Source organism: Sander vitreus, chromosome 24, assembly GCF_031162955.1.
Source record: "Sander vitreus isolate 19-12246 chromosome 24, sanVit1, whole genome shotgun sequence".
Classification (NCBI taxonomy): domain Eukaryota; kingdom Metazoa; phylum Chordata; class Actinopteri; order Perciformes; family Percidae; genus Sander; species Sander vitreus.
Genome location: NC_135878.1, coordinates 2636972 through 2649528, shown reverse-complemented (window position 1 = coordinate 2649528; position 12557 = coordinate 2636972). Strand labels below are relative to the sequence as shown.

General features: G+C 41.3%; 1 protein-coding gene across 5 annotated transcripts in view; it reads left to right on the top strand.

Moving 5' to 3' along the window:
• The window catches only part of LOC144512554 (FERM, ARHGEF and pleckstrin domain-containing protein 1-like), a 59764-nt gene that overhangs the window by 19327 nt on the left and 27880 nt on the right, over positions 1 to 12557 (top strand). For all 5 annotated transcript variants that reach the window (XM_078243319.1, XM_078243320.1, XM_078243318.1 and 2 more), the window contains exons 3-5: positions 8431 to 8535; positions 10024 to 10066; positions 10260 to 10338. In XM_078243319.1, coding sequence (XP_078099445.1) covers positions 8431 to 8535; positions 10024 to 10066; positions 10260 to 10338 — 227 coding nt within the window. The remainder of the gene's footprint in view (positions 1 to 8430; positions 8536 to 10023; positions 10067 to 10259; positions 10339 to 12557) is intronic.

Here is a 12557-nt window from a genome sequence, read left to right as displayed (position 1 = left end):
CGACTATCGACCGAACCCTCCTTTCCAGCACCTTGGAGTAGACTTTACCGGGAGGCTGAGAAGTGTGATACCCCTGTAATTGGCACACACCCTATGGTCCCCCCTTTTTAAAAAGGGGAACCACCACCCCGGTCTGCCACTCCTTAGGCACCGTCCCAGACTTCCACGCAATGTTGAAGAGGCGTGTCAACCAAGACAACCCCTCCACACCCAGAGCTTTAAGCATTTCTGGACGGATCTCATCAATTCCTGGGGCTTTGCCACTGTGGAGTTGTTTAACTACCTCAGCAACCTCCACCAGGGAAATTGATGCCAATCCCCCCTCATCCTCCAGCTCTGCCTCTACCATTGAGGGCGTATTAGTCGGATTTAGGAGTTCCTCAAAGTGCTCCTTCCACCGCCCTATTACCTCCTCAGTTGAGGTCAACAGCGTCCCATCCTTACTGTACACAGCTTGGATGGTTCTCCACTTCCCCCTCCTGAGGTGGCGAACGGTTTTCCAGAAGTACCTTGGTGCCGACCAAAAGTCCTTCTCCATGTCTTCTCCGAACTTCTCCCACACACGCTGCTTTGCCTCTTTCACGGCAGAGGCTGCAGCCATTCGGGCCCTTCGGGCCCTTCGGTACCTTGCAACTGCCTCCGGAGTCGTCTGGGATAACATATCCCGGAAGGACTCCTTCTTCAGTCGGACGGCTTCCCTGACCACCGGTGTCCACCACGGTGTTCGTGGGTTACCGCCCCTTGATGTGTGTTCCCCTCTGCTGCTCAATTTAATTGTCTGCCTCAAGTATGCTGTGAGCACACACACACACACACACACACACACACTGTTGTCTTCATAGCAGCCTGTAGGCATTTTTAACCTCCCCCATCAGGGGCTGTTGCCAGTTTAATTTCCCACAGTGCCTTGCTGTCACTGCTGACAATGCGAGCAGGTATTTTGCCAACATGCTGTTTATTCAACAGTCCAGTTAGGTGTGTGTGTGTGTGTGAGAGAGACCCTGAGTCCTCTCCCTTCTGGAGGAGCTGGCTAGGTTAAGCCGTTTAACCTAATCTGAACGAGCGAATGTGATTGGTGGACAGTCGAGGAGGGAGGAAGCGTATCCCAGCTGTCCTGCTGTTCAGTGGTACGTTTTTACTCTTTTTTTTTTTTTCTCTTTTCCTTGAGGGGAAGTTGTACTGTTTAGGCTCGCAGCATTCTTTAACCTCATACCAGGGTGATATTGATGAGGTACAGGTACTAAAACGTATGAGAATATCCGAGTTCAAAGGGTGGATTAGGTCATGAATTTGCACCATATAAATGATAGCCACACAGATCTGTTCCTTTCCTAAATACCCCATCTTTCAAGATGGTACATTGGCACCCACAGGGTATAGGGAAAACATGTTCCTAACTCTGACATAAACTGAGCAGTTGCTGGGTTAACCACTGTGCAGCACACAGTGGGGATGAAGAACAACGGGGGGGGATCACCTTTGTGATTCCTCATTTGAGAAGTTGCTTTAGGCAGCATCAAATAAAGCTGTAGCATCAGTTCTAAAGCTGAAGAAATAGCACTCTGACAATGAATTTAACATGACACTATTAAACCAGATTTTATGGTCTACTTTGTAGCATGTGTGTTTAGGCAATTAAACATTGCAGAGACTCAATTCTTTTAAGGCTTGGGGAACCACTGCTCAAGTAAATGTTCTTGGACAAAATCATAGCATGCATACTAACGAATAAATTAGAAAAGAAATCAGTAAGACTCTTTTGAATAAACAGCTTTGGATTCAAACTCTTCCTTAGAATTTCTGTAGCTGTCTTGATGTTGCTGTAACTCAAGCTGTGTCCTCTCTGTTGATTTTTGGCCCAGTGACCTGCAGTTTAGCAGCAGGACACGACATACTCTCTGGTATGAAACCTTCAGAATTTCATGATAAGGTAAGTTGACCATGAAAATAAAAAAACTACAGATTTACAGCTCAAATTACACCTTAGTACGCACACTCACAGGCAGGCAGGAGTTGAGTTAAGGTTCAGGTGATTCCCTGGCGCTCTCTCAGCAGGTTGTAACTATCGCTTTTATTTTCAGTCTTCCCATACCTCTCACTTCTCTCTCTTTGTCACATAACCTCAAAGTCAGCACGATTTATTCTTAATAACCAACTGATGGAATCCCAGACATGTTTCTCTTTAGAAAGGTCAATTTCTGGGCTATTGCTGCTAAATTGTGAGTAAAAAAAAAAAAAAACATCTAGTAATGGTACAATTTTAATACCTCACAGTAATAACACATTCTTCTCTCATATGCCTGACAGAGATCCCTGCTGGAATTCATAGCAGGGGACTGAAGCAAGAAACTGAACCGCTTTGAGGTGTTTCTTTTCCTGTCTTTTCCCCCGCGGTTAGTTCTTATCATCAGTCTCACCCATCTGGTTTCTGTCTCTGTTGACATTAGTCTGAGTGCAGGACTGCAGAGAAGTACCTTTCAAACATCCCTTTACTTTATGCCAGTTTGCCTCAAGTCATAATCTTTTATGTCATGCATGTCTTGAAACTTGTTTTGAAAATCACAATCGACCTTTTTGACAGCAGACATTTTGACTTGTCATAGTAGGAAAAGCACAGCTGAAATTAATAACTTTAACGTTGGCTCAATTCCATCAAGTGTCCCAGTGAGCTATTTCAGTGAGTCAGCATGCACAATACCAGGGTCTCTCCTAAGTGGAATGCAGCCATCAGTAATGGTTTTGAATAGACCTGTGCTTTTCCTACTATGACATGTCAACATGTCTGCCGTGAAAAAGGTCTATTCTGCAGGGGCAGTAAGATATCTCGATTTTAAATTTCTGGAAAGCGTGAGAAGTCTCGATACGTCCCTTTCCAAGTTTATCATTTTTGCAGTGGGGCGCATCAATGTAATCTATCATAACCCAAAGTATGAATACTACAAATGTCATGTGCATCCATTTATTGGGCTGGGGGGGGGTTCATAGGTCATTTGTATCAGTGACGCTGTGGGGCTCTCTGTAAACCCTCAGCACCCCACGGCAGATGGTGAGAATATTTTACTTGGCCGTGGTTTGCAGGGCAAGACAGGATCTGTAGAAAGGGAGAGTGAAGGAACATTTTGGAAGACAAACAAAATAATGAATAGGTAAAATATGTCTGTTATCCTTTTATATGGTAAATGGAAAACTGACTTGAGAGAATATGAGAGTGAGATAGAGATTGAACTTTAAGCTATGGACACAGACATTACTGGTGTGACTGCTTTACTAACTTGCTTGGGAGAAAGATAGATAGAAAGAGGCCTGTTACTTTAAATGATGCATTTTCATTAGCCATTCATCTCTAACATAAAGGGAGCATTGGCCACAGATAAACAATGACAATAGGAGAGAATAAAGAGAAAGTGAAGTGAAATAGATGTAGGTTTTCTTAGCTATAGGTCTCAAGGGGCAAAAGGGCAACTGGAGAGTAGAATAGAGTCAGCAATTACTTTGATATACAACATTCCAGTTGAGCCAGCATGAGAGAGGTCTTGGATTAAAAGGAAGTAGGACAAGATGTGTGTTTGCTGAATCTAGTAGACAAGAGGTCCAAAGAAAAAGAAAGAAACATCTTCCCTAATTGCTAATCAAATTGCATTGTATCATTAAGCTAAATCCGACACATTTTCAGTGCCTATCTTTAGCAGTTTTGTAAATTTACAATCAGCGTTGGCTGCCAAAGTGAACTCCAGCCTTGATTATTGTCGGTAGCACAAACCAGAAACGCTCACTGCGTGGGATCTACCACAATCAACGTGCCATCTGACCGTAATGTATATTTTTATGCTCGGTTGTGAAACACAACCCCTCCTAACATACATTTAGTTTCAGGGGCACCACTATAATTGAGTCTAGTTTGCTGCAGCAAAAGGTCAACAGAAAGAGGAAGAAGTTGCTACAGCTGCAGACTGCCCTTGTGACTCTCACTTGCTGAAAAACAACCAGTTATTTAGCTGCAGTGCGCTGTCCCATCAATAAAAAATGTGTCATGTTTTCCTCATTAGCTGTGTCATCAAACAAGAACTTTGACATTTTTCCAAGGACACACTGAAAAGATGCAAATATACATGCTGGTTTGTGTTTCTTTTCCCACGTCTGGAGCTATTTTGATGACTTCTTAAGGCACTACTTGTCCCTTTTGGAAGTAGTTTTTCAGCTTGGATGATGATTGCCAAGCTTGAAGCCAGAATCCACTGATGGACAGTTGGTTGTCAAGGCTCACTGCTAGACCTGCTATCCTTCTAAATATCTTAAAATACAAGAGCCATGTTAGTGTGGGGCAATCCAATAGGACAGCTGTGGAAAAATGGACCCTGCCTTTAAGGACATGATCTTGGCCTTTTCAGGCTGCTTTTACAGTCCAGAGTTGCAGCAGGAAAGCCTGACTTCAATAGCTTTTTCAGACTCTTTAATTGTGTGTCTGCATGTGAGCATGCATGCCAATGAATGTCTCACTGTGTGCATATGCTACAGAGAATGTGGTCAATACGTCCGGGTTTGCAGAGCATCATTCCACTTCTGCTAGATAAGACAAAAATCAAGTTCCAAGATAAAAATGTGTCTGTGTGCAAGTGAGCTAGCACAAGTGTGTTTCTGGCTGACTAATAAAGGCTCATTGATAGTAGTTGCTGAATGAAGTTATTGTGATTTGAACTGAAAGGACCTCAGTCGGCTCCACACGACCCAGTCTGCTCTGCTCAACTGAAAAATATAGACGCATACACATTGGTTATTTTTATACCTTTAAATTCTCAATCTATGAACTTGTAGAAGATTCCCACTTCCCCAATTTGATACCCAGGAAGTGCCTTTTTTTTTTTTTATTCTTCTCTTATTTTATTATAAACAAAACCTATATATATCTTGTTGGACCTCGGCCAGGTGACCATTTCCTCTGCTGAAACTGTTGCCAAGATGAGAGCAGATCATGAGAACAGGCTGTTCCATTTCAAGTGCCACTTATAGTAAGCAGCATTGGCTTTGTTTTTAAAAAGTTTACAGCTTGAACAAACATACCCTAACTACCTGTCACAATCGCACATTGTCAGGTATTCAGTTTGAAACTCTGGATTGTAAATAGGCGATCACACTAACAAAGATGGCTTCACCCCATTAAACTAAGGTGAATCTGAAGCCTCTTAAAGTCAGTACAGCACATGAGAGCAGCTTTATCCACCATAGCAATGTCTGGAATTAAGGGTGACCTTTAAATACTAAAAATGTCTGCTCGATAATAGATTTTATTAAAACAATTCACAAAAACGGCTGTTTTGACTGCTAGAGTTTCACCTTATCTGTTTCCAGGGCTGTTATTTCTATCCAGAAAATGCCAGAAGTGTCACAAAATAAAGTAGAAAGGAAAGGAGCGTCAGACTTTTCCAGCACAACTTTCCCATGGAAGAGATAAATGACATCCATTCCGCTACCAGAGAATCCTTGACCTTTTTGATCTTGATGATTTAAGACACGACCGTCGCTTGATACAAAGTTGGCTCATCAATGCTAGTGAGGGGGGGGATTAGCAACTGAGCGGGCTCGATGGTGTTTTAAGCCCCCAACGTCTCCTTCCAGGCAGCGCTGTGACAGTTGCCTAATCCTAACCCTAACCTTAACTCTAACCCTAACCATAACCATTGCCTAATCCTAGACGTTGGGGGCTTAAAACACCAATAAACACTGAGCGGTCAAATCAGAAATTTACAGGTATTATCTCAGATAATGGGAAACTATGCCTGTAAGTGAAAGGTTTACACAGTATTTTGAGTCCTCTTCTGACTGTTCACAGTAGTAATTAATCAGGGCTATAGCCCCAAACAGGATGAGAGGGTCCTGGGTGTTTTTGTTTCACCACTTCTAAACCTACATGTATCAATTTTGAGATTATCAGGCTTTACAGGTTTCATTTTCTACACTTTACTTTGAAGTCTGAAGCTGACTTCTTTCATCACTCGGTTTTCCAGATTCAGTGAACTTGGCCAGCGACTGTTGTTTTTAGAGGGTTTCTTCAGTGCCCAAAAAAAGAGCTGAATCTGAGCACGCCAATTTGGTTTAAAGTCAGTTTGGGCTTCTGCTTTCCTCACTTTCCAGCACTTCTGCTCTCAGCTTTTCATTACAGCTTCTTTTCACACAGTTGAGGTTAAAGTTAGGTCTTTTTTCAGACACAATGCTGTCAGGTTGGTTGGTGTTATTCTAAGTGGTATTGATATTTAAAGCTTTCACCACCATTTCCTCAATGACATTGACCTCTGCATTCCAGTGTCTTACATTACTTGAAAGTGATATGGGATATCTCCCCGAAGCGTGCACACAGCCTTACTGTAGTTATTGGAGAAGGGTTTGCTGATATTAAAGGAAATTGCTTTTACCCAAAACATACTTGGAAATCTTCCTCCATCTAATTAAGTTCCTCTTGTGCAACGTGATCTGCTGCACCTAGGTTTCCAAACGTTTTCAGCTTCTTGCTCGTGCTTTCCTATTGCGAGTCCTCTCCTTTCCTGATACAAAAATACAATGTTTCTTTTTCTGTCCTAATTTCCCTCTTTTTCTCAGTCTGTAGAGTCTAGATCTCTAACGCCATACTCTGCTATCTTCCTCTTCTTGGGTCACCACACGATGAAGCTCCTGTGTCTCCTCCAAGCCCAGCATTGTTTTCAGAAAACTGGACCCTGCATTGTTGAAGTTGGACATTTCGTAACAGCGTTTCTATGCAAGTCTTAATAAAGCAAATTTAAAATGTGCATAGTTGACTGAAAGTACTGTTTAATCAAAAAACAATGCAAATGGGGGATAAATAAGTTGTTTTTTACACAAATAAATGCAGACAAACCAGCTCCTAGATTCTCTTTAACCTGTTCCTCCACCTCCTCCTCCTTCTCCCCCCCCTTTAAACCAAAATTACCACTACCCAGGGATCCCTGAGCTTTGCTCGTGACTGTGGCATCCATCAAGTCGAGCTCGCAGTCTCTCTGTCATAACATGCACACGGGATGACGTTTAGTCAATTTGTATCTTCGCTGTCTGACTACCATTGTTGTTTCTAGAGGCCTGGATTGCGTGAGTGTGTGTGTGTGTGTGTGTGTGTGTGTGTGTGAGTGCAGTGGGTGGGTGTGTCCCTACAGACAGGCTGACCACACAGAAACAGATGGACACACGGACACACACACACACACACACACACACACACACACAGTAGCCAGATGGTGACAGACTTGGCTCACACCTTGGCCTTCGCCGCTCTGATTCCTCTCCTCCTCATTTTTCTTCTTTGCCTTGTTTCCTCTCTCCCTCTATTACTTTCCAACTACAGCGTAGGTTACAACTGCACATGCTTGGGTTTTTTACGTTTTAAACACTTTAAATTATCTGCTATGTCCTGCTATTTGTCCTCTATTACAGTTTGCTTAAACAAAACGTGTAAAGAGGAGAGATGAGCCAATGTGTTATGTAAAAATGTGTATGAGTAATAGTGTATCTATTATAATTACATCTGCCTGTCGAATTGAATGGATGTTTTCCATCAAACAACTACATACTCTTGACTAGAGCCTCGCCAGACTAACTGAATGTATAATAGTACGCTGTAACTCTTCAGGGTGGTACCATTTAGCTTGAGTGGCCTCGGAGAAAATTATTCTGGGCTAATTTTGGGGTTTGGTTTCACGACCTGTGTCTATGTAGGAAATCCCAAATTCTAGAGAAGAGTTTTTTTTTTTGGTACTTGTAATGCTCCTGCTGCCGAATGAGTTCAGAAAAAAACATTGGTATATACAGTACATGGTAACAAAGCAATGCTATCTCTGCATTGCCAGCATCAGGTATAGCTGCATCATTAGACAGAGAGAACACACACACACACACACACACACACACACACACACACACACACACACACACACACACACACACACACTTTTCCAGGGGCATTGTGGTTGTTTCTGAACACTCCCAGCTGAGCCTTAGCCTCCAGCTATTCATTAGACCCAAACCTGAAGCCTAGACCACACATCAGGTCAAAGGTCAGCAGCTCGTTAAGGGAGAAGAGGCTTGTTAAAAAAAAATCCACTAGTCAGGATTTTTCAGTGCATCTCACCTTCCTCACCGGGTTATTTTTTAAATTAGACATATTTGAAAATAACGTACAATTCTTAGGAAAGGTTGATGACCATGTGGAGACTTATTAGGTTTAAATCATTTCCAGATAACCTTTTGAAAAGGACTTGTATTCCTGATCTCCTCTCAATTCCATTACCAGCACTCCCCTGATGAGATGCTGTGTGACACTGTGGCATTTGCATTACTTTCCTTTCCTCTTCTCACCTCCCCTGTCCTCCAGTTTTATTTTTAATCTAATTATCTTTTTTCCCCCCCACCCCTGTTCTTCTCTTGCAGCAACGTTCCCCCGGCAAAGTGCTGTTTGACCTGGTTTGCGTTCATCTCAATCTGTCAGAGGGAGACTATTTTGGACTGGAGTACCAAGACCAGCGCAAGATGACGGTGAGAGACACACTTACAGTGGTATTTATTACCATATATTCAGTTTTGCAGAACATCTAGTCACTATGATTATCTGCAACAAATTATTTGCACAATAGTACAATACATACTGTTTTTAGTGCAATATTTCTGAACTAGAAAGCCTATTTTTCCTGTCGTACTGTTATTTGTGTCTTTCATTACAAAATGAATACAATAAATTATAATTTCTTTGTGACCTTTGCCTGCAGCTACAACCTAAGGGGAAACGTTTAACAGAATCTTTGTCTTGTTTGTCGTCTAGTTTGAAAACCTCATGACTTAGGCAGATCTATTTTTATCATCTAAAATGTTTCAACAGTATAGTCAGAGGATTTTCCTAGTAGAATCTGCATTAGTGCGTAAAAAAAAAAAAAAGATACTAATGAAGGAATACTTTAGTGTACTCAAACACTGGACTCTCGTGGCCAGGATAGCTCAGTGGGTAGAGCAGGCGTGCGTATATAGAGGTTTATGCCTCGACGCAGAGGGTCCAGGGTTCGAGTCCGACCTGTGACGATTGCATGTCTTCCCCCTCTCTCTCCCCCCTTTCATAGCTGTATTCATCCATCTATCCATTAAAGGTGGAAATGCCCCAAAAAAATCTAAAAGAACTGTTCATTTCAGTGCCTCAGGCATGAACAAATGATGTAACGCTGAAGAAATAATGACAACATTGTCAGAACGCGTACACAGGAAGATACATACGCACGCACAAATACATGCAGCTCTACATCAAGTAGATAACTGCAGCATTTCTTATCTTGGTATAGATAACCCACATTCAAATATATACTCCACTACATATCAAAAGACCTCACAAGCAGCATATGAGGCACAAACTTTATTTTACCGGTCCATAGTTTCTAAATATTTTCTTAATGTCCAAGAGGTTCCCTGGAAAGAACTCTTATTTGACATTTATTATAGGGAAAAACTAATTGCTAGTGTATCCTAGACAGTCTTTTGCTTGTGTGCAAAGCAAGTCAGCAATCCAACAACAATAAATGACTGCTGGATTTATATTATGCTGTATGTAAACAGAACAAGGAATGTCCTATATTTCCAATTATTAATACAACAGTACAACGTTATTTCTAGGAAACCTCAGAAGAAATGATTGGAATTGTACTGTAAGGATTTGACATGTTTATATCATGTAGAGATTTTTACACCAACCAAAGTAAACCTAAACAAATGATTTTAGTATAAAAACTCATTGCCATTTATGTAACATTTGGAGTGGAAATTAACTAAGGTGACACAGTCCCAGCTCAAATTATGATTATTTCTAGATGTTGGGGTTATGGCAGTCCTTCTGATATGCCACTATGCTATTGAACTATTAAACCAACAATTTGCAGAAGGACCACAGTCATTCTCACTGCGGAATTTTAGGAGAAAAGTGTCATCAAGTGTCAGCCTTTGATGAACAGTACTTATAGTCAGGTTGTGATCTGTCCTCCATAGGTGTGGCTGGATCTGCTGAAACCGACGCTGAAACAAATCAGACGTGAGTATTTTCAACATTACTGATTTAAAAACGCATTTACATTATTCTGTCTTACATCGGAGTGTCTCTGCAGTGAGGACAGCCAGTCATGCCTCGTAAATTACAGTCATTTAGTAAACGTTAGACACAGATGAACTCAAATCGTTCTAAATCAGACACCGATTTCTTCCTTAATAACCCTCTCCTCCTCCAGGGCCTAAAAACACCATTCTTCGTTTTGTGGTGAAGTTCTTCCCTCCTGACCACACACAGCTCTTGGAGGAGCTGACTCGGTAAGTCTTCTCCACACAGGAACCACACCTATCTGAGGAGGAACTTTGTAGATTAAAAGACATGTTGTTTTGCTTTTGGTTTTCTGTCTGGCCAGAATGTTTTTCAGTCCTTTTTTTAGGATGAGTTTCACAGCTGTGTCTGAACATTTAGCAGAGGCCTTGTTACAATATCTTTGCATCTTCTTTTGTACTTTTTGTTTTCCTCAGTCAGCCACTTACCAATTATAACACTTTTATATCCTCATGCCGTAACATCAAACAAGTTTTTCTTTTCCTCTTTGGACCCAAACAAAAAAAGGTCATTCATCTGGGAACAAGGCTCTTGAAAACTTCTTCCAAACCAGCTGAAATCAGATGAATGCTCTGACCACTTTTGATCCATAGTTTGGGTTTTTATTGTGAAAAAAGACTTACAATTGTCACTCTGGAAGATATATTTTGATGTTACACTAATCTGCGACACCCAGCTGTATCTGGAGAATCATCTATTTTTTTTTCTTCCTGTTAGCATTCAAAGATGAAATCATGTGGGACAAATGTTCCACCTGTTGCCTCCTTTTCAACTCCTTGTTGTAAATTATCAGCCACCATCTTGTCTGCCTTTTTGTTTTGTTTAGTCTGACAGAGCCAGACCGCACAGTCCGTAAGCTCAATCAGGACTTCAGCTACAGTACAGCACCATTTTGCATCACCTAACCAAAACATTTATCCTGCTGCCACATATTCCCATGATGCTGTGTTTCCCTCCCTCTAACTGCCCAGCTGGGTTTACTTGAGACCAGAGCCAAGCAGGAAGCGAGCCTCCCATCTGTGAGGGGATCTCTTGAAATCGAATAAAGTTACAATAAAACCCCGGTTTTAATACTATTTACAGTCCGCAAGAGCCATTCAGTTTATTTACCTTCTGAAATGACCTCTCTATATAGGAGTTTTTATTGTTAGGCAGGGTCAACCCTTCCAGTTCTCCATTTAAATTGCCCTCATATGCCAGAATCTCTGCAGAAATGTAAGACTTGTAAAGACCGCTCCTAGAAAGCATAGAACTATTTATTATTGTATCACTTGTTTAGCACTTCCCAGCAGGATTTAACAACCAGTCCTAATGTGTTTTGAACCCAGATACTGTAAGACTTTTTAATACTTTCTAAGGCCTTTTATCAGGGAAACTGAATTCAGTTTAAGACTTTTCAAGACTTGCAGATAAACTGAGAGGGATTCACAGGAGACGATGCATTCATCTAATCCAGTCTTAACTCGATATCTGCCTCTCTGTTCACTTGCACTTGCTGCAGCTGAATGAGAGCTGTATGAAGTAACTGCAGGAAATGCAATGCAATGTATTTGATACTGAGGTTTGTGCAGACTGCCACTGAGCACAAAAATGCATCAACAAGACAAGTGTTAACAATCAACCAGGACTGAAATCTTGAGGATTATATCTCTAATTTCACAAGAGAATATTATCACCAGTTCAGAACGCTTTGCATAGTTTTCACTGATGATGTTTGGTCTTTCAGCTGGCCAGTATATTCCACTGACCTCATATTGTCTTGAAGTGAGCCAGCTGACTCCTCCAGCGTTAAACAGGAAGTGGGCGCACAGCTGTTTTTTCCACCTCTTTGTTTAACTCTCACAGCATTTCACTGTTGCCAGTGTTTCCTTTGATGGTTAATGTGGGCAAAGACCAAATATGTAGACGGACAGATGGAAGAAAGAGTTCTTTGAAGATATATCAGGCTTGTATTAGCCTTTTATTAAAAATGGGACATAGGCCATCAGTGCTGCTCTAATATGATGGAGGTCAGTGGTACCAGCAGGCTTCTATTTTATAGTACGCACAAAAACCACCAGAGCTCTCATACAGTAGCTCATATTTGCAGAAGAGTCATGCAGAAGGCCAAATACACATCACAAATCCCGCCACGTAGAAACACACATGCACACATTTCCAGGGTTTCAGCGGGGTCTTAAGAAGTCTAACATTTCAAAATCAATATTTTAGGCCTTTAAAAGTCTTAAACAAGCTGAAGCATTGTGTTCTAGGTCTTAAATAATTTTAAACGGGGCTTACATTTTCCTACTTCCATGCAACACTACCTCTAATGCTCATTGAACATTTTCATTTTTTTCATTATTACTCTACTACTCTACTTTTATTCAGTTTTTATAATTATATTTACTTTGCGAGTACTTTTGTGACTCTGCATTTTGTTGTACTT